Source organism: Empidonax traillii, unplaced genomic scaffold (genome assembly GCF_003031625.1).
Source record: "Empidonax traillii isolate 1590-97213 ecotype Southwest subspecies unplaced genomic scaffold, ASM303162v1 scaffold322:size1131127, whole genome shotgun sequence".
Lineage (NCBI taxonomy): Eukaryota > Metazoa > Chordata > Aves > Passeriformes > Tyrannidae > Empidonax > Empidonax traillii.
Window position 1 is genome coordinate 166,857 of NW_020955515.1, and position 24,151 is coordinate 191,007.

Below are 24,151 nucleotides of genomic sequence, written 5' to 3' on the forward strand. Positions count from 1 at the left end.
TATTTAGGGTGTGTAGGAAAATGCTTCTTAATATCAAAGGCAGACACTTCCACGCTTTATGTAACATTTCATCACTCCTGTTTTACACCAAGGCTGACTTTAAGCTCTGTTCCACTTCAGTCAGTCTCCAGGGTATATTTTTATAGCAAAGTGATGCCTTCTGGTTCATGCAAGGCCAGGGGAACTGAGCAGCTCTTTGCTGTAGTGCTGTGAATCAGCCTGAACCCAAATCATATGTTCATAAATGCCAGAAGTGGGATTTTTAGGATGATCAGAGCTGTTCAAAGCTTGCTCTGTGCTCTGAGGTTCCCTGGGACACCCAGCCATGCCCGTGGAGGCACAGAGAGTGCTGTGGGAATGTGCTGTTTATGGGAATGAGGGACTGAATGGAAAGTCCCGTCAACAAGAGGACAACACCGAGAATTCGAAGAAAACGCCTTTTGCACAAAGATGGCATTTTATGGGAGCTCTAAACGCAAAATCTGGAGAACAAAACAACCATGACTCACTGAATGGGCCTGGTCAAAGCCAGAGGAGCAGCACAGACAGTCCTGTTGCCGCAGTCCCTGTCAGGGAGCTGAAAGCAAACACAGATCAGGTCACGTTGAACAGCCCTCATTTTTCTAAGGCAGCAGATTCAGAATATCTCTGCACACACATCCTCTGAGCACCAAAGTTCCCATGACCTCAACTGAGGAGAAGCTGGAACTGAAAGACCCTCCAGTGATCAGTCAGTCCTAAACTGCTGATGTTTTGTGGTTCAGCTCCCAGGATAAGGTTTATTGGCAACCACATGAGAAGTCTTCACTGGGGACAAGGCCTTGTCAAAGCAATGCCAGTTGTTTACCCCTGGATTGCCACAGGGCAAGGATATTAATTTCTTTTCCAGAGATGATATGTTTTTCTTGAATAAATGTGTTCATATGCTGTGCCAGATTGGAGACACCCTATTTTTTTTCCTTTAGCAACAGTTTTATTCACCAATAAATATCTACTGCCTGTGGCTGATGTTTCTGGAGAAGGTCAGTGATAATTAATAATTAGATAGGTGTGTAAGTACACTGACAAACACTCAAGAATCTCATGCATTATTGTTAGGAAATAAATGTACCCTCAAGATCATAATGCCTGAGAGCACTGACAATGGTCATTAGTGTTCATTACTGCTCAGGGCTAAATGTTGTCCTCTCTTCTCTGTCCTAAGCTTTATGGACACCTAATTAAATATTGAATTGTGGTAAAGACTCCTTTCTGCTGCTAAAGCAGCAAAAAGCTGCCTCTTTACAGAGCTTTCTGGAGTTTTCTCAGGAGCTGTGATTGGGATTTCAGACTGAAAAAGGGCTGGATTAGCTGGCAGGAAGCCTGTCCTGCACTGCAGCAGAAGAGCCAGGATGTCAAACTGAACCTTGAAGTTTATGGCAAGTTTGCAATGCCCCAAATATTGTTTTGGAACAAATACACTAAAAATTATATTAAAAATTTTAGTAATTTTTTTTAATCACTTCATTATAAAATTTGTAGGGTTGTTACTACCAAATACACCATTCAAATAATAATAATGCATTAATACAAGTGGAGAGCTCAGAGTCTGAAAGGTCCTGCACAAAACACACAAACCTCGTGCCTTCCACACAGGTAACACCTGATCTCATGTTAAACAGGGGCACAGGAGAAGTGTGGTCAAAAATAAAGCAATTTTTAGCAGAATTGGGGTTGAACCTTAGAGATGAGGTTCTCCAAACAAGACAGGAGTACCTATTTGAGGAAAAGCTGGGCCTAAATCTACCCAGAATACTGGACTGCTAAGTAGGAAGGCAGCAGAGGGCAGGAGATGACATGCAAAGGCTAACAAAACCACGTATTTGTTTATTTTTAGTAGTAAAAACTTCATCCTGGAAAGAGAAAAAGCTCTTTGCTTGTGTTTTATTACCTGAAAATGCATTTTCTAATGGGTGCTCTCTGCCCAGCACAGGAACAGGACACTCCATGTTATCATTTTTCTCGTGTTTAACTCTCAGAAAAACCCTGGAAAAACAGTGGAACTCACATGGCTACGAGAAAGGAAGATCAAGAAGTTAAGAAAATATCCAGGCATTAAAATGCACACGTTACCTCTGCTCCAGTTTCCATCTCCTGGCATATTTAAGGACCTTCTGGCTCAGATGTTTTCTTTGGGCCACTGTGTTTAGCAGCCATCAGTGGACCACGAGCCCCTCAGATGTTTGTTTGGATCATTTTATATATTTTTATGCATTTTATAAATTTTTATACATTTTTATACATTTGCCTCCCACGCCTTCCCCTGGATAATGTGGTCAGTAATTCAGCTGCAGACTGAAAACCAGCTTGCTCATGTTTGCTTTCTCCCTGCAGAGACAGCACATTCCAACCTGGTCAGAATTCCCAGTTTTCACCTCCTTGAGGCACTGAAGTAAAAGCTGAGATTGTACCAAAACAGAGTTCTGCTGTAACGAGGCTGTTATTTTGGAAAATCAGGATCCTCTCAGGGTTGAATCTCCTGCTGGTGGGACTGGACAGCTGCTCTCAAGCTGGGCAGTGAATTACTGATAAGGAGCAGAATCAAAGATAAATTTTGGAACTCAGGCATTAAAATGCTTTCAGGCAGCCTGGCAGCAAGAACAAGAATTGCTCAGTGTTTCCATGGTTTGTCACCTGGACCAGGCTGGCCTATTTACAGCAATCCCAGTTTCTGCTGGGAACGTTCAGAACACGCCAAATCCCAAGAGCCTGGAGGCACAGACAGCCAAAATACACCAGTGTGGGCAGAGCTTCGGCATCAAACACCATGTTTATGTTTCCATTAGATAAACACATTATCCAGCAGTTCCAGCTCTCTCCTCATCTGGAATTTTGTTTTCAGATACGAAATGCAAGAAGAAAATCAGATCCATCTGCCCCTGTCTCAGCCTTTGGGAGCTGCACAGGTCCCTCAGCTGCCTGACCAGGTGTGTGATTGAAAAGGAGGGACAGGATGTAAATAAACTATTTTTTGCCTAAATGACCCAAATTATCAGTGCTGAATAGCAGGCAGACCTAATGTGTTAATGCCTTTATGTTCACTATCTCATACTTGCTGGAACCTTTGGACATACAGAGGCAAAAGCCTTTGCAACTTGAACTAAAGGGTTTATATTTTATATAATTTCTAGCACTGGGAAAGGTTTTTTTTTTTTATGTCCCTCTGATGCTGAATTAAAAATAGAATAATGACACACTGCTTGGAACACAGATTCTATATTTGTCTTTGAAGCATTTCCCCAGCACACCAAAAAATAACATTTATTATCTACCAGAGCACAGTCACGTTCTCCAGAGATCCTGCTGCCCTGTCTTGGACACCATCATTAGGGAAATCAAAGCCACCATCACCAATGGATTGTCCAAAATACTGGAGTCCTGAAGAAATTCCAGAGGCTTTTACTCTCTAAAACAGTGGGAGGAAACATCAACAAATAGAAGTCAGGATCTCTCCCCTGTCCTAAGGAAAATACACTTCTCTGTAGGGGTGATTTTGTGACACCCCTGAGATGCAAAATACTGATTCTTAACGTCCTGGAATGGAAAAGGCTGTTCTGGAGCAGCACCTGAAGCTCCTTTGCCTCACCAGGCAGGTGAATAATTAGGAGTTAAGGAGCAGCTTCTGCAGAAACCTGTGGAGTGACACAAACCATCTGCAAGTGTGTCACCCCAGTGACACCAGCCTCTGCTACAAAAACACCAGCTTTTCCCTCTCAAGGTGCACTGCAGCCAGTTCCCACCAACACACCCACCTGGGGAACAGAGCCCTTGAAATTCTCTTTATCACCATTAAAGGTGGAAGAGCTGCCCAAAGAGGAATGGTTTGAAAACTGATCTTCAAGGGGGGTACAGCTGCAGTATAGAATATATAGTATCCTCATATCCATCCCCAAACCTCGCCAAGGCACAGGTCACCTGCACATTGAAGTGGCCTTTCAAGGTGAGAGAATGAGTCTGGAAAACGCTGGAGGCAGAAATCCTTTTACAGCAAATGTAGCGTAACTCTCACATTGAAAAAAAAATCCCACATAAGACACAAAACAAATCTTACTGCACAGTCTTTTCTTAAATCAGCAGCAGCTGAGGGGATCCCCAGCCTGTTCCACACAGAAACCAACCCCTGCCCTCACCCTGTGACAGGAACGAACCACGAGAGGGTGCACGTTAATTGAATCCTGACGTGCCCAGGCTGGGTTTCTTCCAACCATCCTGTGTGTGCACAGCCTTGCAAGGGGACCAAGGAGGGTTCCCCCCTGGTCTGCTGCTGAAGTTCCCTTCTCGTTCCAAATGACACCATTAACTTCCACCCTGGGTGCTGTGTAACAGGTCCTGCAGCCAGGGCCTCACACAATACTTGTTTTCTGCGTGTCCCAGGAAGGAAAGTCCCAGCAGCTCCTCTTGCACACGTGTGTGGCACTGAAAACTTGTCTGTGTCCAGGCAAAAACCAGGGTTTTCCCACTCTGGGGTAAGAGCACACCTTAAGTCCCGCAGAGTTTTATTTCTTGCACTGAATAATGTCATTTCTGTGTTTCTCTTTTCTTTCCCAGTGCCTCAGGCAGCAGCTCTGGCTGCAGCCCTCAGTCCTCTACCATACAGGGAGAGCACGGCCGGCGGGAGCACAAAGCAGGAATGTTTTATTTGTCACTGCTCAGGCACGGCTGGAAAATCCCCAACATGGAGTGTTTACGCTACCAGTGTTTTCACCTCTGTCTCCAGGCGATGGACGTAAACCCTTCCTCCTTCCCCCCCATCCAACGGAGCTCCAGCGAGCAGAGGATCTGTCACCCCATCGCGGCTCACATCGAGTGGGCAGAGCTCAGACCCTAAACGAGATCCAACCTGTGCTCCAGAAAAAGGCAAGCAAGCCCTTTCCCTGGAATTCTCTATATATAGCTTTGTAGGATCGGTGTCCTTTGCAGCGGAGTAAGGCAATTTTTAGAACAAAACATCGCATATCTACTTATATGTGGATCGTTTCCTATTATTTATTTTATTACAAGCCATCCTCGGGGACAGATCCTGCAACCAGTTTAGCAGCAACAAAATCATCATTCAACAGTTTGACAGGGGGGAAAGAGCAACAAAGCCGAGGACCTCCCTCCCTGCAAACCATGAGAACAGAGCATGTGTTTTTTCCCCAGTCTTTTCCCAAATTTCATGATTCCTTCAGGTACTTGCTGCAGGCTGGAAGGGATGAGCAGAGGGTCATTGCCTGTGGCACTGCCAAGCAGGTTGGCACAGGGCAGGGTTACCTGGCTCCCAACTCCTGCAGCCTCTGCTGGGCTCTGGGGCTTTTCCAGGAGCTCCTGCAGGAACTGCAGACACACCAGGGGCCTGCCCAGCACCAGAGCAGCAGCTGCAGCCCCCAGCTCGCTGCAGGAGGGGTTTTAGCAGCGCTGGATCAGTGCTGTCCTTGCAGCCGAAGCTGCTGAAGGGTCCCCAGGCCTCTCGGCAGCCACTGCTTTCCCCTCCTGACCAGGGCAGGGATCATTCTCATCCTGGATGGACCAAGGACTCCAAAAGAGCAGAATTATTTTATTTGCAACAGGACTGAGTGCCTGACTTGTGCGTTGGGGGTGTGAACACCAGCAAAACCAAAGCTGTCAACTGGAGATGGATCTTCCTCCCAGTGGAACAGAGACCGGGTTCTCTTTACCCAGACAGTCTAAATTTTCCAAGAATTCTCAGAAAAGGGTGCAACAAATCACATGGACACTTTTTAGCTACCTCCAACTCTCATCTTAAAGGACTCCCCGTGTCACCATTTGACAACCATCCTCCCAGTCCAGAAATGCTGCAGCACTCCACATCTCACAAATCCAAACTGAAGAAAAAAAAAAAATTATGTTAAAAGAGGAAGCAAAAAAACCACCCTTTGCACTCAGATTTAGTAACAGTTCTGTGCCAGCCACAGTCACGTCTTCCTGAGCCTTTGCCTGGTCCTGCCAGGCCCCACTTTTTTTTTTTTTTTGTGCTGCTGAAGCAGATGTGAGGTTGCAAAGCGGAAGTTTTCCTTTAAAATGTCTTTTCTCCTCCCATCCCCCCCCCAACCCCCCATCCCCAACTTTATTTTCGTTTTAGAGCAACAAATGCAATTTCTTAAAGACCAAAAGCGAGGGGCAGCCCCAGGAAGGGCCCAGCTGCAGCCCTTCAGAGCCCGTGCAGCTCGTGGGACTCACAGAAAGCATCTGCTCTTCGTCGGGGCCCTTGGGCTGTCACATTTCAAAGGCTCCCTCTGCGAGCTCCAGAGGCAATGGAAAGTATGTTCAGTTGCAAGTGGGGTCAGGAAGAGATGAAGAGAGAGGGGAATCAACTCAGCCACGGATACACCTCCCCTTGCTGGCTCCAGCTTCAGAGCAGGCGTCGGAAAAACAGGGAGGGGAAAAAAATCCGACAGCAAAATAAAATGTGCAAAACATCTGAGGAACAGGAAAGCCTTGGCTCCACCTCTGCCCCTGAGGAAAATGGCCTGGTGGGGGATTAGGAGCCACACAAACCAGGCATGAAGTGTCTTTGAGGAAAATGGCACGGATAAGCTGTGGGATGGATCACTGGGAGGTGGGAAGCACTTGGAGCCCTCTGGAGAAGGCACAGGGAGCAGCGGGCAGGCAAGGAACGCTCGTGTAAAGTTTGGAAGCCCAAGGTCCACATTGCCATCCCACCCTGCCAGGAGCCAAGCAGCTCTGACCAAAGCACACAGGAGAGGGTTGGAGAATCCCTGATCCTGTGTGGAAAGCACTGGGAGCTGCTGGTGCCTCTTCTTCATGGCGTGGCTGGGCCTCCAGAGTCTCTGTTGGTCATACACGCAGGGCAGACAGAGGACAGAAACTGCAGCTGTTCCTTCACTGATGTCTGTGAAAGGTTCCTGCTTTGCCAGAGCCCTGCAAACCCTCCCCATCCGCCCAGGAAGGGGCTCACATGCAGGTGGGTTCACCTGTCACAAGAGGTAGAAGGGAGAGGACAGGTCATCTGCTCATAATTTCTCATGTAAATGACTGAAGTGTTTCCTGACAAAATATTATGGTCTATTAAGGGTCTCAAAATTCTTCTGGGCCTTCAGAGCTATGAGCCAGCCTGTAAGTCCTTCCCCTTGCCAGGAACTGCAGGCATCTCATGAAACAAGTCCCAGCCAGCCTTCCCATCTGCAGCAGGACCAGACAGGGAAGTGGTTCAGTGGTGGAACCAAAGGGGAGCCTCGTGCACTGGGAGGCTGCTGATGACAACCACCACAGCGCTGACTCATCCTCACTGCAGAGAGGTGTCAGCTCCTCAGAAATCCCCTTTTTTCCGTAGCACATCAAAGAGCTGGGCAACAGCCCCCCACCAGCTGGACGTGCCTGTCCCTGCCCAGCATCCTTCATCCAGGAGCTGGGGGGGCCTGGGAATGCTGGACTGAGCTGGGACTGGGGAGCACAGGGAGTGCCAAGCCCTGTTTCACAGCAGAACATTTCTCATGCAGGTCAAAAGATAAACGAGCGCTGCAAGCTCAAGGAAGGGATTTAAAGAGAAGGAGGTTGAGGGAATGGCTGAAGGGGCAGGGGTTGTTGCAAGGAAGCTGTCACAGCCCACAGCTTTCCAAAACTACCAGGAAGCAAAATTTCTCTTTTGTGATTTATCAGGACTCTAGGCAGGGATGGCAGATCTGATCCTGCATTCTCTGAGATTCTCAAAGAGTCCCCCCCACAGCAAAGCACCAGGCACAGCAATAGATTTATCATATGCCAGATGATCCTTTTGTGCAGTGTGAGCACCTTGCCAAATCTTGGGAACACTTAGGACAAAGCCATAGATGGGAAAAGCAGCTGAAGGCTTCACAAAGCAAGAAAACAACAGAAGCTGGAGAGAGAAAAGTCAGTCAGCACTCAGAGCCCCAGTGGGGTGAAGCTGCAGGGGAGTTGCCCAGCACGGGGGAAGAGCCCATTTCAGTGCAGGGAGGGAGTTTTAAGGCAATGCCAGTCCCCTGCAGGCAGTGAGGATTAGGATGGTTGTCTCCAGAAGAAAAACCTCCAGGCCTCACTCAGAGTAGAAAGGAGACAGAGATCTCCAGCTGCATAGTTTATCTTGCTGAAGGGAAGGTCAACACTCAGAGCCTGCAGCTTTGCTGGGGATATCACCATTCCCTGGGGATATCACCATTCCCTGGGGATATCACTATTCCCTGTGTGGAAGGGGCATCCAGTGCAGCATCAGCTGCTCAATGCTCAGCTGTGGCTGCACAAACTGACAGGAGGTCGTGAAAAACAATTTAACTGGCACAGCAGCGAGGGCAGCACAGCACTGGGGGAAATGTCATCAGGAATTAGGTAAGGCCACTGGTCACCCCTTCTCCTGCTTTTTGGGAAAGACTGAAACGCTAAAAATATGTCCAAGGATGAATATTTTCAATGAAGCAAGCTTGCTATATTGACAGTTTACAGAAATGTTACATGTTACTGTTTTTAAATACAATGAAAAGTGAGACAGCTCGTTTTTATCTCTTTTCCACAGAGTTCAGGCTGCCCCTCCTGCCCGGGGCTGGGTGCACGTCACAAAAAGCAATGAGGTCCTTGCAAACGTTTGCAGCAAGACAGGATGCCAGAGCTGACAGGAAACATCAACCACACAGTAAGTTTCGGCCCATCAGTCTCTCAGAGCCACGAGCAGGATCCTGCTGCTGTTTATTACAGACACAGAGCAACCTGTGAGAGACAGATGCCTCCGAAATTCCCCGTGTGAGAGCTCACAGGTCCAGGAAATCCACATCACTTCATGTGCTTTTAAGCAAACGTGCACGTCGTGCAAAGAATTTCATTCCAACACTGTAAAAAGGGGGATTCTGATGTGGAACTGACCACAGAGCACTGCAGGTGCTGAGACAGACACTCAGAGCAGCTCTTGCTGACTGCACACTGAGTGTTTGTCCGCTCGTGCCTCGCACCCACAGCGCTTTGCACAGAAGCCAACTCCATCCTGAGCAAGTTTTTATGACTCTACAGCATTTTTTTATTCCAAAGCACTTGAGTGCAGTCTCTTGTGACCAAAGAATAAGTTGAGCCACTCTTTTCTAGGTTGCTCCATCAGCATTATTCCTGTACAGCTCAGGGAGCACTGCCTTCCCAGAGACCACTCCCCGCTGCCCCAGGGGTCGCTCTTGGATCTTTAGACATAGTAGTAAGAAAGTGTCAGGCAGAGAAAGTTGAGTAAAAATAGTTTCTTCAAAGGAAATGAATGATTAAAGTGCACAAAAGTACTTAAAGCCACAGGCTGAACCACAGTCCTTGACAAAATGCACTTTAATACTGATAATGCCTTCAATTCTTCCAGCTGCTACAGGAAGAACTACTCCTTTGGAGATGGGAGCAAGGTTGCAACTCAGAAAACCTGTTAAAGATCTCTGGTTTGTCCCTGCAGAGGCATCATCTCTGTTGCTGATGGCTGGGGCTGCAGGGGTGACTGCTCCTCTGATCTCGGAGGTTTCTGTGGTGGCCGTTTCCACGATCTTGTCTCTGCAGCAGGAGACACAGGGACGGCCCTTCATCAGCAGGAAGCTGACAAAGGGACCCAGTTTAGAAGAGGGCAGGTTTAGGGAACACCCAGCACACACCAGGTAATGTTTCAACCCTCCCAGTTCTAGAAAACTGGCATGCAGGAAGGACCCGCACTGCAAGAGCAGGAGGTTGGGTTCAAATCCAAGCTCTGCCAGGATGAACAAAATATTTCCAGGGAAAGTAACAGCTCTCTGTTTGCCACAGAGTGGCATTCCCAGAATGATCTCAGGCAGAATTTGGCCGAGTTGTCAGTGGTAATGCCCAGACTCATGCCCTAAAAACCCTGTGATTTTAACACCTGCAGTACGAGTGGGCCTAAATTTTACCACTTCTATAAAAAAATCCAGTGTTTCCTGCCCATTTCTACCAGAGGGAAGTAGGAATGGCATCTCCCTTATGCTCAGTTTGTTCCCAAACCCTGACCTGATCCACACCCATAGTAAATCTTTATTTTCTCAGCTCACAAGTGATGCTGTGAGAAAGCAATTTCATAAGCCAGTTGGTCAGTCTAAAACCTCTATTACCAAAGATGTAATAACTTGCCAAGAGCAGTTGCTGAGCAGGAAGCTAAAAGGATACTGAAGGACTTTCTTCATGATTTAATTTACCTTCTGGATTTATTTCTGAATCACTGGTGTTTCCAGGGTCTTCCTTCAGAACTCCCACATCCTTTGCCCAGTCTGCCCATTTAATTTCCTCTACTCTGGAGAGACAAAATGCAGCAGGCACTGATGAAATGAGCTCAGCATTTCAACCCAGATCCCACAGTTCCAACCCAGCCTCCCAACCCAGCTCATCCTGCTGTATGCAATCCTAGGTTTGGCTGCAGCAACAGCACCTTACAGAGCTTTTCTTTGAGTAGATCTTCTGCACTCTAAGCTCCATGAAGTAAAACATCTTCTCCCCCTGCATGTGGTTTGTTGTTTGTTTTAAAATACTCCAGTTCCTCCAGTTCAGGTTCTTAATACAAAGGTGACAATGCTGGCAGCTCTTTTAGCTCTCAAACTTCCAGCCTGGCAATCACCAACCAATTTGCATGTACCCAGGAATATGTGGTTGAGTCACTGCTGAAATTCCCTGTGGCTGTCCAGGGTTACCAGGCTGGGAATCAGGGGATTCCATTGCTAGGCTGGAGTGTGAAGGATGTATCTGTCTTACCTGAAACACCACCTCTCATCTTTCTTATTGAGCCCCACTGACATGAAGCAGCCAGATCTCCTCTTCCCACCCTGGCGCCACAGCCAGGCCTTCTCTATTTCTAGAATAGCAATAGCCCTCTGCAAGAAGAAATCCATGTCAGAGAGAAATCAGGGCATTAACAGAGCCCAGCCCTTCTTTTCCATTAAATCTTCCCCAACGAGCAACTACTTTGACTTAGAGAATCACTTTGGAACCCAGTCCCAAAGTGCTCCTTCGCTCAGTGGTGCCACTCAGTCACTCTCTCAAGTTCCTCGTGCACATGGATCATGCAAAGAGCAAGAGCTGTAAATACATCTAAAAATGATGTCAGGATGTACCCCCAGGGTGGCAAATTTATAGGAAAGACTCATGTAAAGGTTTAGGACAAAAAGACAGGCACTGCCATCTCTGATTCAGTGAGACTCGAGCAGAGCTTTGGGGCCTCACCTGCAGCTTCCAGACACTCTTGCTGTACCCAGAAATGTCCGTGACCGTCTCGCTCATGAGGGCGATCAGCATGTTGAGCAGCAGGATGTAAGTGAGGATCACAAAGAGCAGCAGCAGGAGCATGACAAAATATCTGAACCTGACATGCTCCTGGAAATCCAGGTCGCCCATCCCAATGGTGATCTTGAAGAGCTCCAGGGAGACGCTGAGCAGCCCCCCGTACATGGCGTGGCTCCCACCGCTCTCCAGGTGAGCCAGGGACTTGTTGTGGGACACCGAGGGAGCGTCGCCCATCAGAGTAACCAGAGCTGTGAGGAAAACAGAGTTGAGGTTCTCCTCAGAAAAATCCACTTCTTGCAGCCCAGACCACAACACAACACCGAGCCAGGGCTCACCTGCAGCGAAGCCGAAGAGGAAGATCATGTACACCAAGAGGAAACGCAGCAGGTCCCTCATGATGGTCTGAAACACAAATCAGGAGGAAGTGCTGATCTTCATCTTGAGTGAAATCACCAGGATGATCCCCCCTTCTTGCCCATCATAACCAACCCCCAGGAGCAATGCTGAAAGCAAGTTGGAAAGTGCTTCCATCTAGTTTAAGACACTACTCACATGTGTCAAAGTGATTCCTCGGTTAAGTAACATCATCGGTAGCTTAATCTGACAGTACTGCATTCACTTATCAGTTGTTATGTTTGTATGAAGAGGTTCTTTGAAACAAATCAACATCCTGTCAGTTCCCCAGTACAGTTGTTTCCAAATTGTTGCAGCACACACATCCCCCTCTTTCCCACCTCCACTGGGTTTGCACAAGCAGTGATCACAATTCACCCCGGCACCTCATTTCGCCTCTGCCCTGCTTTTCTAGTCCCTGACTCCCATGTAGACCTGAAAACACTTCCCAGGCCAAGCCTAACAGTTCCAGGGAACTCACACTGGTTTTTCCTGCTAGTTTTGAGCTGTTTGGTGACAAACAGGTGTCACCTGCTCTGTTCAGTGAGAGCACACTCGTGGTTCACTGCAGCTGTACTTGAAGACACTGATCTAATCTCCTACAGTGTCTGTGCTTCCAGAGCCAGGACATCAACTCCATTTATGGTTTTCATGGTGCTGAGAGAAGGAGAGCAATCACAGGACTCCCAGCAAAAGCTTTTCATGCAGAGGGTTTCCCCCCCCAGCACTGACCTTCTGGATCATGACACTGTAGATCCCAGTGCGCTGGAAGCCCCGGGTGTAGTACAGGGTGTTCACCCACCCCAAGAGCAGGGAGAACACCATCACTGCCACGTAGTTTTCTGAGCTGGCACCATACAGGACTGCTGACAGCAGCAAAGAGAACGCCTGGATGAAGCTGGAGACAAACAGAACGACACAGTGACTCACCTCAACTGGTCTGATCTCTTCCCGTTGCAGATCTGTTCTGCTTCTCAGTGAAAAGCAAATTTTAGGAGGCTACAAGGAGCATAAGAATGGCAGATAATCAGAGTCTATATGGAATCAGAGGATGGTTTGGGTTGGAAGGGACTTTAGGGATCATCTAGTTCCAGACCTACAAATTGCTGCAGTTTTGTTCTCACAGTGTGGAAGCTCTGAACTGCTTGGTATAACTCATATAACATATTAAATGGGGAAAAAAAAGGTAACACTTAGAACACAGGCCCACATCCATCCAGCCACACACATACATTGATGCACATTCCTCCTCAGAAAACTTGGAAGTTCTTTTCCTTTCAGCTAATTCCGAGCCAGAGTGACAGTGTGATTGAGAACCTGAGCTCTGTTTCTAACAAATATACGTGTTCTTAACTGTGGAATAATTGACGGTCTGACCTTCACAGACAGGCTCTGCCCAGGAAATGCCATCACAACAAAGGGTTAGGACAAGAGGTAGAAGTGAGCAGGGATGGGAAGAGGCAGTGGCAGAGGATCAATGTCTCCTGCTCACCACCTCTCTAGCAATGCCAGCCACACCCAGCAGGGAACCAATTTCACCAAACTTTCCCTGTGCCAAACCCCTGCAGGGACGTACATCAGGATCTCGATGCAGCTGTCAGAACACATGGTCTTCAGGGACTGGCGTCTCCTCCTCAGGTACAGACTCTGGGGGAGAGAAATCAATGGGAGCCATTCACCAAGAGCAGGGCAGGTTAGAGAGGGATCACACCCAGCCTGTGGCTCGGGGCAAAGCTTTGCTCCATGAGCTCCTCCTCGTGCTTCCATCTTCAAGACCCCAGATTGCACTTAGTCATACTTCTAAGATGAAAAAAAGGCCTTATTTATAAAGGGCAAGGATAAACAAGGGCTGAATCATGGCTCAGCCCCATGGCCTTATTAATAGACTGCATTAAATGCCAGGGATGCATTTTAATACCATAAATCATACAAGTCTCTCAGAATTATTTGCTGTTGTGAAGCTATGATCGCTCCTGCCCAGCAACCCTGCTTGTGCCACCCCTGTCACTGCTGGATCCCACTGACACTACATGTCCCAGAGCAGCTTTCCCTCCTGCCATCCACTCCTGCACATCCTGATGTCAGGAGAACTGAATCTGCTGTGTCAGTGATAGTTCCCTTTTTTTATTTTTTTGCTTTCTTACAATGAACCTAGGCCAGAGACCCCCATACCTGAGCAAAGATCAGATAAATGCCTCCTAACAAGATAATGATCAGTCCAGACACCCACAGGAAGCCTCCAGCCGTGAATTCCACTGGAAATGAAGGCTGCAAGACAAAAGCAAAACCACCCAAGCCTGTGAAGACGGGCAGAGGCAGTGATGACAACCACACATAACCTTTTAAACTCTGCTCCAACCATCCAGGCCTTTCCAGAAAAAAGACTGGACCCACCTTTACCCGTAAGGGCTGATAGTAGGCGATGGCTGTAAAGATGATCATGAACGACAAGTACGAGACAAAACTGAAGTAGAACCTCTTGGAAGCAAAAGTTTCCCATTTTTGCTGGAGCAGCTTGTTCAGTGGCTCCAAAACCACCATCTTGTACCGGTTCTGTGGGAAAACAAACAAGCAAAAATGGACCTGTGTGTCAACAGGGGTGAAAACTCAGCAGAGGATTGTCTTTTTGGGTGTTGGAGCTCAGTGGCTCCAGCTGGGGAATCACTGAGGGTTTATTCAGTCAGGCCTTGCAGTGTGAAAGAAATCAACAATCCCATAAGAAGTTACTTCTGCTTGGCTTTGTCAAGATATTTGGACACACCCAGGATCAAAAATTTCTCTGGAATTATAGGTGATCAGAGGCAGGCCAAGCAAGCTGCAAATAATAAAATCTGCAAACCTTGCCATTATGGATTTCTTTATCAGAAAAACGATCATCTGAAACACCGGATAAACTCAAAGGGATTTGCGTAACGACACAGCAACGCTGTGGAAGGACAGGAGAAGGTGCTGCTGTGGGACTTTCTGTGAGGCCCTCACCGGGGTGTCGCTGCTGTAGGCCAGGATCTCCAGCACAGAGTTCTCCTCGAAGCTGTCCAAGGAGGACAGGTCGTAGAGGGACACGTGGATGGGGCCGTAGGTCCACTCGGTGAACTTGCGGGACAGGTGCCGGTACACGGGGTCCTTGATCTCCCTCTGGATGATGTGCCTGAAGATCTGAGACAAACCAGGGGCACAGAAGAACATGCATGTGGTGAAGGTGCAGAAGGACAGAGCTGTACCCAAACCACCCTCCCCTGCAGCACACCTGGATTTGTGCCCTACACGCCTGGACACACCAAACACCAGGATTTGGTGAAAGCAGGCAGTGAACTACATCTTGTACCTGCTCTTCCAGGAGCAGAACCAGATTCGGTCCAGACCAGCTGTCCTGGGTGGGACAGAGAGCAGCAGCCAGCTGAGGCTCTGCAGGACACTCAGTGACTTGGAGGTGACCTCCTTGACCCTTGGCAGCAGCGTTACCGTGGGTTGGGTGCAAGATGCTCCTCCCTCAAACCCCACTGCTCTGAGGGTGCAGGTCACACTCTCTCGTTCCTCATCAACCCCAGGGATTCCCCCTGGTTGTTTTACCTCCACTTTGCCTGTCTTGGCAGCGAGCTGCAGAGGGTTCAATCCATCATAATTCACTATCTCCTCCAGTTTACACGCTGGGTCGAGCTTCACACCTGCCTTCAGGATCTCAACGTACGTTGTGCTCACAAACTTGGTGTTCTCCTCAGTGTCATCTGCAATCATCACCAGGGCATGCAGGACTGTGTTGCCCTGTGTGTCCTGCTCCTGAAGCCTGGCTTTCTGGTGGGGATTGTTTAGAAGATAGTCCACCACATCAAGCTGGTTGGTACAAGCAGCCAAGGAGAGGGGAAGTTCACCTGAAGAGATCAGGACACAGTATTTGGAGGGGAGGCAGAAAAAGGGGTAAAGGAGAATTAAATAAATAAATAAATAAAAAGCAATTATGGAAAACATATTTAGCCTAGAGTTTTATCACTGGAACACAGAACAAGTTCTTTCTCAGTGTCTCTGGATTCAGAAAGTGTTTGGCAGCAAACAATTACTCTTTATTTCTAGGAGTAGCTGAAACACTTTCCCAGACCTCTAATTTGGCTAACCTAACCAAGTGCTGGTCTCTATCTGAAGCCCCTTAGATGGGATTACATACATAAAACCAAAGATGATGTCAAATACTAATTGGACACCCCAGATGTGAAAGGATCCTGCCATTCAAGTAAGTCAAGGGCTTGATTAAAGGACACTGGAGATGGCAACTCATGCACAGATGGGCAAACCCAACTAGAATTAGAGATGTCACACATGGTATGGCAATAAAAAAAGGGAAGGAACATGTTCCACACTGACTCACCAAAATAAAAGTAAACTCCTTCTTTCTTCTTCCTGAAGAATTCCCCGTAGGCTCTGGCATGGACATCTGCTCCGTTCTCTACCAGCAGCTTCACTAAAGGCAGGCTCCTTTTCTCTATGGCAATGTGCAGGGCTGTCTGGCCTGAGCAAACAGCAGAACCTGTCACCCCCTGCCCCTCTCAGAGGGGACAGCACAGGGATTGAGCAAAAGCTGCATGTTCTGCACAGCCACTGCAGCCCCAGAGCTGGGGGCCGGCTCAGGACTTTCAACAACAGTCCTTGGAATGTTGCAGGCACTGAGGCAGAAGACAAGCCTCAAAACTATCTGAAATTCAGCACAAGACCAGGCAATCACTCCTGCCTGGCACTGAGATCCCAAGCATGAGAGGATTAAGACAACCATACATGTACATGACCATGCTGCACGTTCGCTACCGAAAGCACAACCCAAACAGCAGAACTCGTGTGTCAGAATGACACGTTATCCCTTCCTCGTTTTTAGGATTGCTTTTTATGCTTCCCCCAGCAAATCCTCTCATTTCTTGGGTTATTAAACGTGAACCATTTCTGCTTTACAGACCAAGACCGAAGTTGGCAGCAGGGTGTAATTCAGGGCCGAAGAAGATGCAGCAGCAGAATCAGAAAAGAAAAGGTGAGTAGGCTGTTACTGTAACTGCACCAGAACTCTGGATCTGCAGGGCTGAATAAGCTCCAGTTCCCCTCCATTCCCCTGTGCCTGCACATCCCACCTGCCTAACGGGGAAGCTGCTCTGGCCCAGCACCACCACTCAAACCTCACCTCTGTAGTAGCAGTCGGAGCACGACACATTGACAAGCGGCCTGGGGTTCTGTGTCTTTTGGTCTATTTCCAGCAAGACTGGGATTGTGTCATTCATTCCGTTTTTTAAGTTCAGCAGGGCTTTCATTAAGCAGGTTTTCCCAGTCTTTGCATCTGGCAGAGAGAGAGTATTGAATGGGTTGTGTGTGTACTTTGCACACAGCTGTATTATTTGATTCAGAACTCAAATCGCCAAAGGATCAAAGACAATCATTATTTTAAAGGTTTTTATCAGTAGTTTTAGCCTGCAGTAGAGGCAAAAACATTAGGATATATTTAATTAAGGGCATTCTCCACCCTCAGGTGAACATTAGAAAATAAAAGAATGGGCAGAAGGCCGGAGAAAGCAAATAACCATGAGCAGATTCCCCTGCTAAGCCTGTTCAGGAAATACTGAGCAGGAATCTACCTGTGTATTCGGAATCAGTGAGAAATTTGGAGGTCCTCCTTAAGTACCCCAGCAAACCATCCAGTGCCTCGGGGGTGCCCCTGGTGACGGCGCTGAACAGACGGTCCCTGTCAAAGCGATTTGGGTCCTTCTGGCTGTAGGGAAAAGTGCCAAGTGTTAGGAAGTTCTGGAGAGCAGAGACAGGAGCGTGCCACGAGTCCTAGTGGGACAGCGTAAGAAAGGAGGGAGGGAGGAAAGTTTGTCAGAAAAAAAAAAAAAACAACAACCAAACCCAAGCATTTTATTTTTGAGTCGAGGGAAAAATAGAGACTGTTATTTCCCAGAATTCTCTAAAGTGGCTGCTCTTTCCATCAGTTGGAGCTCTTCCCAGATCCCGTCTGATGTGCAACCCTGGCACGCATCCAGAGCTCAGAGAGAAGCCCAAGATAGCTGCAGGACCAGAGTCAGGCCCATCACATGGTGGAAGCGCTCTGTGAGCTGGTTTACATCCCTCCCTGGCACGAACAGCTCAGCTGGACAGAGCTCCACGAGAAGCTGCTCTGACACCCAACGTGGCTTATTAGTGTTAGCTGAGATCCACCCAAAATACACCCCAACAGGTGTGCACCTTCCAGGGGCAGCAGCAGAGGCCTAACAGGTCTCCTTTCTGCTTTAATGCCCTCCCACCAGATGCCTGTAATATCCCTACACTGCCACTTTCAGTCTGGACTTGGTGAAGTCTGTAGGCCCCCATACAGGGCAGGATCAGCACAGATCACCCGAATCACCCCCTGCCAACACCCAACAGTCACTCACTTGCTGACGAGTCCTGGCCGATAATTCAGGTTAACCTTGATTTTAGGAGCAAATTCACTGCTCTCCTTCTGGTAAGGTGTCTCCAGGGGTCGTGGCTCTCCTTTCTTTCCAGGCCCTGATCTTTCTTCCTTTCTACTGGGTGCAGGTTTATCCTCCTGGACGCTGTCATCGGTTTCCAGCAACCCAGTGAACCTGTTCCTCTGGCCTGGGCCTGGCTGCCCGTTGGTGAAGTTGTCCATTCCTAGGAGAGATGGTCTTGCAGGTCAACAAAGATGTTCCCTGCTGGGGGACTAAACCTGTGAGGGAGGGGGAGAGTTACCAGTTTGATCACAAACCCAGGATGTGCTCAGTGTGACACAGTTCCCAGTGCTCTGCAGTTGACTTTGGGTCCCTTTCAAGAGGGAGATTCAGTAAAACTCAGTGCAGTAGCAGTATTTGAATAAAGGAGCAGTATTTGAACAAAGGAGCAGGGTCTTGAACAGAGTTCCACTGGAGAAGTTCAAAGGCAGTTCATGAAATACAAGCTGCAAACTCGTCTGCAGCACATCTGAACCCCCTTTGTGAGATGACCTCACCTGTTGGCAGCAGCACAGGTTCCTTACATAAAAGGCAAGGAAAGTGGCTCTTTAGGAGACCATGATCACTGTTCTTGTCTCGGGGCAACCGACACAGCCTGGTCACCGAGTGGCCCAAATGATAAGATTCACTGTAGGCCTTCTTTGGAACAGGGATAGGTCTGTTCATGTCCCCTGTGGGGGAGCACTGCACTATTTATACAGGGCAAACACGTGCACAAATTGTGTTCCCCTCACGCATTTCATCCTGGGGCAAAATGAGTGGGGTCATAGATATTAGATATTAGATAGTTATTAGATATTTGGAGCTGTTGGCTCTCCATGAGAGCACAGGCTCTCAAGTCCCAGCTCCACAGCACAGACAAACACACTGCCCAGCTGCCCTGGGGACACTCCCAGCCCTGGGAGCCTGCACAGAGCACAGCTTGACCCAAACCTGCTGCACAGGGAGCAGCAGTCTCAGCAGAGCACCCAGCCAGCCCCTTCTCTCATCTAATACATCCTGAACCCCTTTCTGACTCTTTTCAGACATCTCTTCTTATATATCTGAATATATCCCAGACCACACCCAACACACACTGTCTGAAGTCAGCATGACTGCAGATTCACACTGTTTGTAATTAAACATCCACAATTACCAACCTGCAGCAGAGTTTTTGTTAATAAGTCTGTCTCCTTCCCGTGCACTCCCTCCAAATGGTTAACAGGTTTTCTCTGAGGAGAAATCTCCCTTGCTGGGACTACAGCCAGACTCCATAGCCTGTACCAGCAAAGAGGTAAATGGACACAGCATAAGCAATTTGGCTTAGATTAGGGTGTGAAAAAACACAGTTCTTAGGCAGAAAACAGCCACAAAGCATCTGCATGCGGCTCACAGCAAGAAATCCAAGGGTTGATTTCAAGACAAACCGTTATGATAATTCAGACGTTCAGTTTAGTCTGCTCTCTAATGACAAACATTCCTCTGCACTCACAGGCAAACACCCCAGAATGCTGTTTCAGAGTTACTTCCTTCCCCAGAACACTTACTGGTACCTTTGCCGATCCTTCAGAGGGCTATTCGTACTCCCACAGTAGTTTGCTTGTGCTTTGCTGTCTTCCTTTCCCCCAAATCATTTCTCAGCTGCGGTTCCCATCTCTCCACAGCGCTCAGGAGAGTTATTTACTGTCAGGCTTGTACAGACAGACCGTCTGGTTTAAAAGCAAGAGCAAAATGGTCCTATAAAAAGGACCCTACACCCACTTGGTGCATCCCTGGGAAACACAGGGAGCACTCTCTGCTTGCAAGCTCAACTCCCACTTCTCCCCTCAAGAACTGAGTTATTTATTTCTTTCCGACACCCCACCAAGCCCTTTTGAGAAGGGCAGCACCAAGCCCTGCTGTCAGAACAGGAAGAGCACAGCACTTACCCCAAACTGTTGCAAGCTCCACCCAAGAACAGATCTGACAAGGAGTCCAACAGAGCCTTCAGAGGGTAAATAATCTCTCAGCAGAGACCAAGTCCAATACCAACAAGTGTTAATAAGCATGAAAGCAGACCCAAAATTGTTTACATCCATGGGTGAGAGTCCTCCTCTTCTGCAGAGCAGACCATGCTCACATCAGCAGTCTGCTAATGGCACAGCCTTGAACTCCTGGTTGGTGGCGGCCCATGAGAGAATCCAAGGAATAACCACAGAGTCCTGCTATTTACTCAACTGTATGGCTTTTTGCAAAGTGAAGGAGGGCTTGCACAGGAAATGACTAGATGGATTTCTCAGTAAAAGAGAGAGCCAATGAGTGCAGTGCTCTTATATGGGAAAGCTGCCTGGCTATTGCAAATTCAGAATGCTTAACCCCTGCCTGCACACGGAGAGCCACCGCCTCGTGGCTCCCAAGCACAGCCCTCTCACAGCTCAGGGGATGAGGTGGATTTGCCCCTGACAGTGCCAGAGCCCCTGGTGCAGCTGTGAGGTTTGTCACAGGGTCCCTCACTCAGCCCCAGGACAAGCCAAGAGTGCATGGAAACAGCTGATCAGCTCAACTGTTCCTGTGGGGAGCCAGATCTCCTCACCCAACCTCCCACCCCCCAGTTACGAGGCGGCATAAACTGTGTGAGTAAATAAGGGGACCAGAATGTGACCCCACACAATCAGCTGCTCATCACGAGCACAGGGAACTGCACAAAGCAGCCCCAGTTCAGAAACACTCAGGCCGCTGGTTACTTAATTTGCCTCTAGTGCCACATTTCTTAATGGGCTGGTTCTCCAGAGGAGTGCAAATCTGAGAGAGGCTTCTCCTGGGAGCACGGACTGTCCTTGGGGCCCCAATACTGCTTCACTTACCACTCACAAAACAAGACCCCTGGGAGACAGAGGACATCAACCTACACCACTTGGTTTAGTTCCTTCTCTCTCTCCCTCTCTGAACAGCCCCGAGCAGGCAGCAAGATCGTTTCCCACAGCACCAGCACGGGATGACACCCAGCACCCGCTGCCTCAACAGCCTTCCCACAGGATGCTGCTGCAAGCATTCTCACCTGCACTCTTGATGCTTTGCAAAGCCATTTATGAGGTCTAGAGCTCAACTAGAGAATCTTATTAACCAGCAAAATGGTAAAAAAGCTCTTCTAACCCACACCTCGACAGCAGGGGCGTGTCCCAGGGGAAATGCCAAGAGTTCGCTTAACCACTGGTCCTAAAACGTTGAGAAGGGCTGTCACATCATGACACACTGAACTCTGGCTGTGGCTTCCTCCTTCCAGACCTACCACGAGCCAAATGAGAGCCCAAAGCAATCCCCATCCCACAGGACTGCAGGATGCTGTGACGCTTCCTGGAATGTGGTCGTCACCCACAGAAACATTCCCAGATGGCTTCGACTTTGAGTCAGATGCAGCCTGTGAGATGACCTTCCTATAAATACACCCATTAAATGGCAGGGTGCCTTTCCCTCCTCATGGTCTTGCAGGAGATGACAAGCTTATTTCTCAGATTCCCGTGTTTCAAAATGAAGCTGGTCCAGCAACAACACAAAGCTGCTGCTGCTTTCCATGATGGCTTCTTAATGACTCATTAAGACCCACAAAGAGATAAATGCAAGGCAAGATCTCATCTCTCTCATCCCTTTCTCATTCCAGCCTTGCACCGATTCAGCTCAGTTTGCTTTAGTTGTGTTACATCTAATTTACTGTGATATCAGCAGAGGTTCAGGCTCAGGAGTTTAGCTCAGACTAATGGGTTTAAATCCTCCTGGGCTTCTCCCCCAGCTCTCGTTGGAGGCATCCCACCACTGCAGCCAAGGAATGAAATCAGCCCACAAAAGTGCATCACAGCAGAGTTCTCTCTGCACATCTGCTTTTAATAGAGGAAGGAGAATGTGCAACTTGCTGGGAAAGGAATTGCTGCCAGCTGAGAGGTCACCCCAGCCAGGCAGATCCACGGAGCTGCTGGGGAGCTCAGGAACACTGGGATGGGCACACAGAGGAAACACTTGGCACTTCCATTTGAGAGAAGGGAGAAGCAAAGCAGAAAGAAATCACAAAATCTGCCCAAACGTGTCCTCAGCAGTGACACATCCAAGGTCGGTGACGGGCTTGTGTCGCTGCTGAGCTGGTGATGAGGCTCAACAAGCATCCTGCCACCAAAATCTGAAATCCTGAGAGCTGTGAGGACTCAGGAGGAAGCCATCTAGAGCAGCATGCAGGGTGAATAAAAGCAGCAATCTCATTTCACCTGTCTGCCAGCCTGAATTTTACTAAAGCAGAACGTGATCCTCTGGCTTTTTCAGGCTTTTATGTGTGGGAGGAAGAAGGAATCCCACAAGGAATCAGTACTTATTTTACTGATGAAAATGTGCCTGTTGGTGCTGAGTTTCTCCTGACAGGAGAGACATGTTCTGTGGAAACCTTCAATCTGAGAAGAGAGAAGTCGAACTCCTAAGTGAAATTTTAAGTAAATGCATTATTTTTCATTTAATAGTATTATCAGTCATATTCATAATTATGGATTATACGTGAGGAAGCACAGTAATTCATGGCAGGAAAAGCAATGACTGGAACCTGCTTAAACAGAGGGCAAAAGGAAGCATGAGGAACATGGTGTTCCTTATGGAAACCGGCACATTTTCTAAAATGTATATTCTCTGTTCACCTAAGCTCCCATTTTGACCAAATACTGGAAAACATAACAGTCTTATGGTTAATACCATGTTCTCTGCAGGCTGTAAATAGAAGTTTAAAGTCACTTACATACGTGTGTAATTTAGTCCCAGGATTGATCTCTGGCCACTCTCAGGTGTAGCAGCTCAAAATCATCCTCACGGGGGAGGAAACCCTGTAATAACAACAGGCAAGGGTGGAGCATTCAAATTTTCTTAAAAACAATAGGTAGGGCAGCAAAAGCCACGTGGTTAAGGAACAACTGTTTCTTTTAAAGGTGTGCTTTCACACTCGGGAAAATGTCAAGCGTTTTTGCAAGGCCTGACCGTTTTTTTCCATGCAATTGTTATGTAAAACCCACACTGCAGTGATGAACTTTAAGCAGTTTAATTTGTTAAGTTACCCAGATGGAATCCTGTACCTCTGGGGACACCAGCCAGTGCCCAATCTAAAATATAAATATTCTCAAACATAATCCCTTCTCAGGACTTGTCTGATAGCCAAGGGGGTTCAATTCATCTACGTGACAGTATTTCTGTAACCGCCAGTCCCACGTCATAACATCTAGAGGCTCCAATCTATACACTCCTCGGGCCTCTGAAGGAACATTCCGGCTCTCTTATTCCTAAAATGGAAGTATCTTTCTGCTTGATGTATCCCTTTCTGTAGGATCACAGCCTGTCGGAATGCTCTGCTGACAATCAAATCGCAGCAGAAGAGGAAATCCAGCGGTGAGGTGGGAAAGGAACCTGTTTGTGGAGGAACAGTGACATCCGGTGGCCACCGAGCAAACCTGAATTCCTGCTGCTTTCGAAACAGCCTCCATGGGAAATAGCCAAAAAAAAGCCAAAAAAAAAAAGAGGGAAGAAGTAGTTTTAGGCATGCACCTGCGAGAATTAGAGCTATTCACTTAATATTTGTATCAAAATAGTTAGCAGAAACTTGTCTAATTTAAAAACTTATATTCCACATAAGGCTGTTTTGGATGATATAGCAATATTCCACACCCATAAAATTGATATGGGCAGCCAAGGATCTTTGAACACAGCCTTTCGTATTGTGGACAAGGCTGCAGAAATACTGAGGAATTTATTCCCAAGGCTTATCTGCCTTAACCCTCTCTTGCCCTGTATGGGCCAGTCGCTAACAGAGCAAAACACCAAATATATCCAAAACCCAGTATAATGGATTGTCTTTTTATGGATATGGGTAATTAGTTTAAAGCATAGAAGGCAAAAAAGTCTTGGCTAAGGGGGCTTTTGCTGTTTGTTTGATTTGAGGGGTTTTGTTGATGTTTAGTTTTTGTTTGGGTTTTTGTTTGTTTGTTTGGGGTTTTTTTGAGTGAGGGCAGACTAGAAATTAACTGAAGCAATAAGAAAAAACCCAAAGG

The 24,151-nt window shown here is 47.8% G+C and overlaps 1 protein-coding gene and 1 long non-coding RNA gene across 6 annotated transcripts; both read right to left on the bottom strand.

Annotated features, from left to right (window-relative positions):
- Positions 1–1,936: 1,936 nt before the first annotated feature.
- LOC114061253 lies at positions 1,937–3,830 on the bottom strand. The gene is made up of 3 exons (XR_003572073.1): positions 3,792–3,830; positions 3,312–3,445; positions 1,937–2,051 (listed from the first exon to the last, which is right to left on the bottom strand). It is a non-coding gene; the product is annotated as an uncharacterized LOC114061253 (long non-coding RNA).
- Positions 3,831–8,998: 5,168 nt separating this feature from the next.
- LOC114061233 (transient receptor potential cation channel subfamily V member 2-like) lies at positions 8,999–21,689 on the bottom strand. Of its 5 annotated transcripts, none has more exons than XM_027891480.1 (18): positions 21,142–21,689; positions 19,652–20,201; positions 19,265–19,382; positions 18,048–18,343; positions 17,253–17,386; positions 16,805–16,957; positions 16,007–16,147; positions 15,217–15,515; positions 14,626–14,802; positions 14,041–14,199; positions 13,819–13,914; positions 13,223–13,293; positions 12,379–12,544; positions 11,589–11,655; positions 11,194–11,501; positions 10,726–10,844; positions 10,176–10,270; positions 8,999–9,525 (listed from the first exon to the last, which is right to left on the bottom strand). In XM_027891480.1, exons 4-18 carry the CDS (start codon positions 18,284–18,286, stop codon positions 9,404–9,406), a joined length of 2,346 nt encoding a protein of 781 aa, XP_027747281.1. In that variant the 5' UTR covers positions 18,287–18,343; positions 19,265–19,382; positions 19,652–20,201; positions 21,142–21,689; the 3' UTR covers positions 8,999–9,403. The 5 variants fall into 5 exon arrangements, with proteins under 5 accessions (XP_027747281.1, XP_027747278.1, XP_027747277.1 ...); XM_027891477.1 differs by having other exon boundaries at positions 20,948–21,689; XM_027891476.1 differs by lacking the exon at positions 21,142–21,689 and having other exon boundaries at positions 19,652–19,813; positions 20,033–20,335.
- Between the last annotated feature and the right edge of the window lie 2,462 nt (positions 21,690–24,151).

Coding starts and splice junctions, on each gene's coding strand:
- LOC114061233 (XM_027891480.1), bottom strand. CDS start 18,286: ATGGACAACTTCACCAACGGGCAGCCAGGCCCAGGCCAGAGGAACAGG. Junction 14,803..15,216: donor CCAAGACAGGCAAAGTGGAG/GTAAAACAACCA, acceptor GGTTTGTCTCAG/ATCTTCAGGCACATCATCCA. Junction 13,915..14,040: donor ATCAGCCCTTACGGGTAAAG/GTGGGTCCAGTC, acceptor TTTGTCTTGCAG/CCTTCATTTCCAGTGGAATT.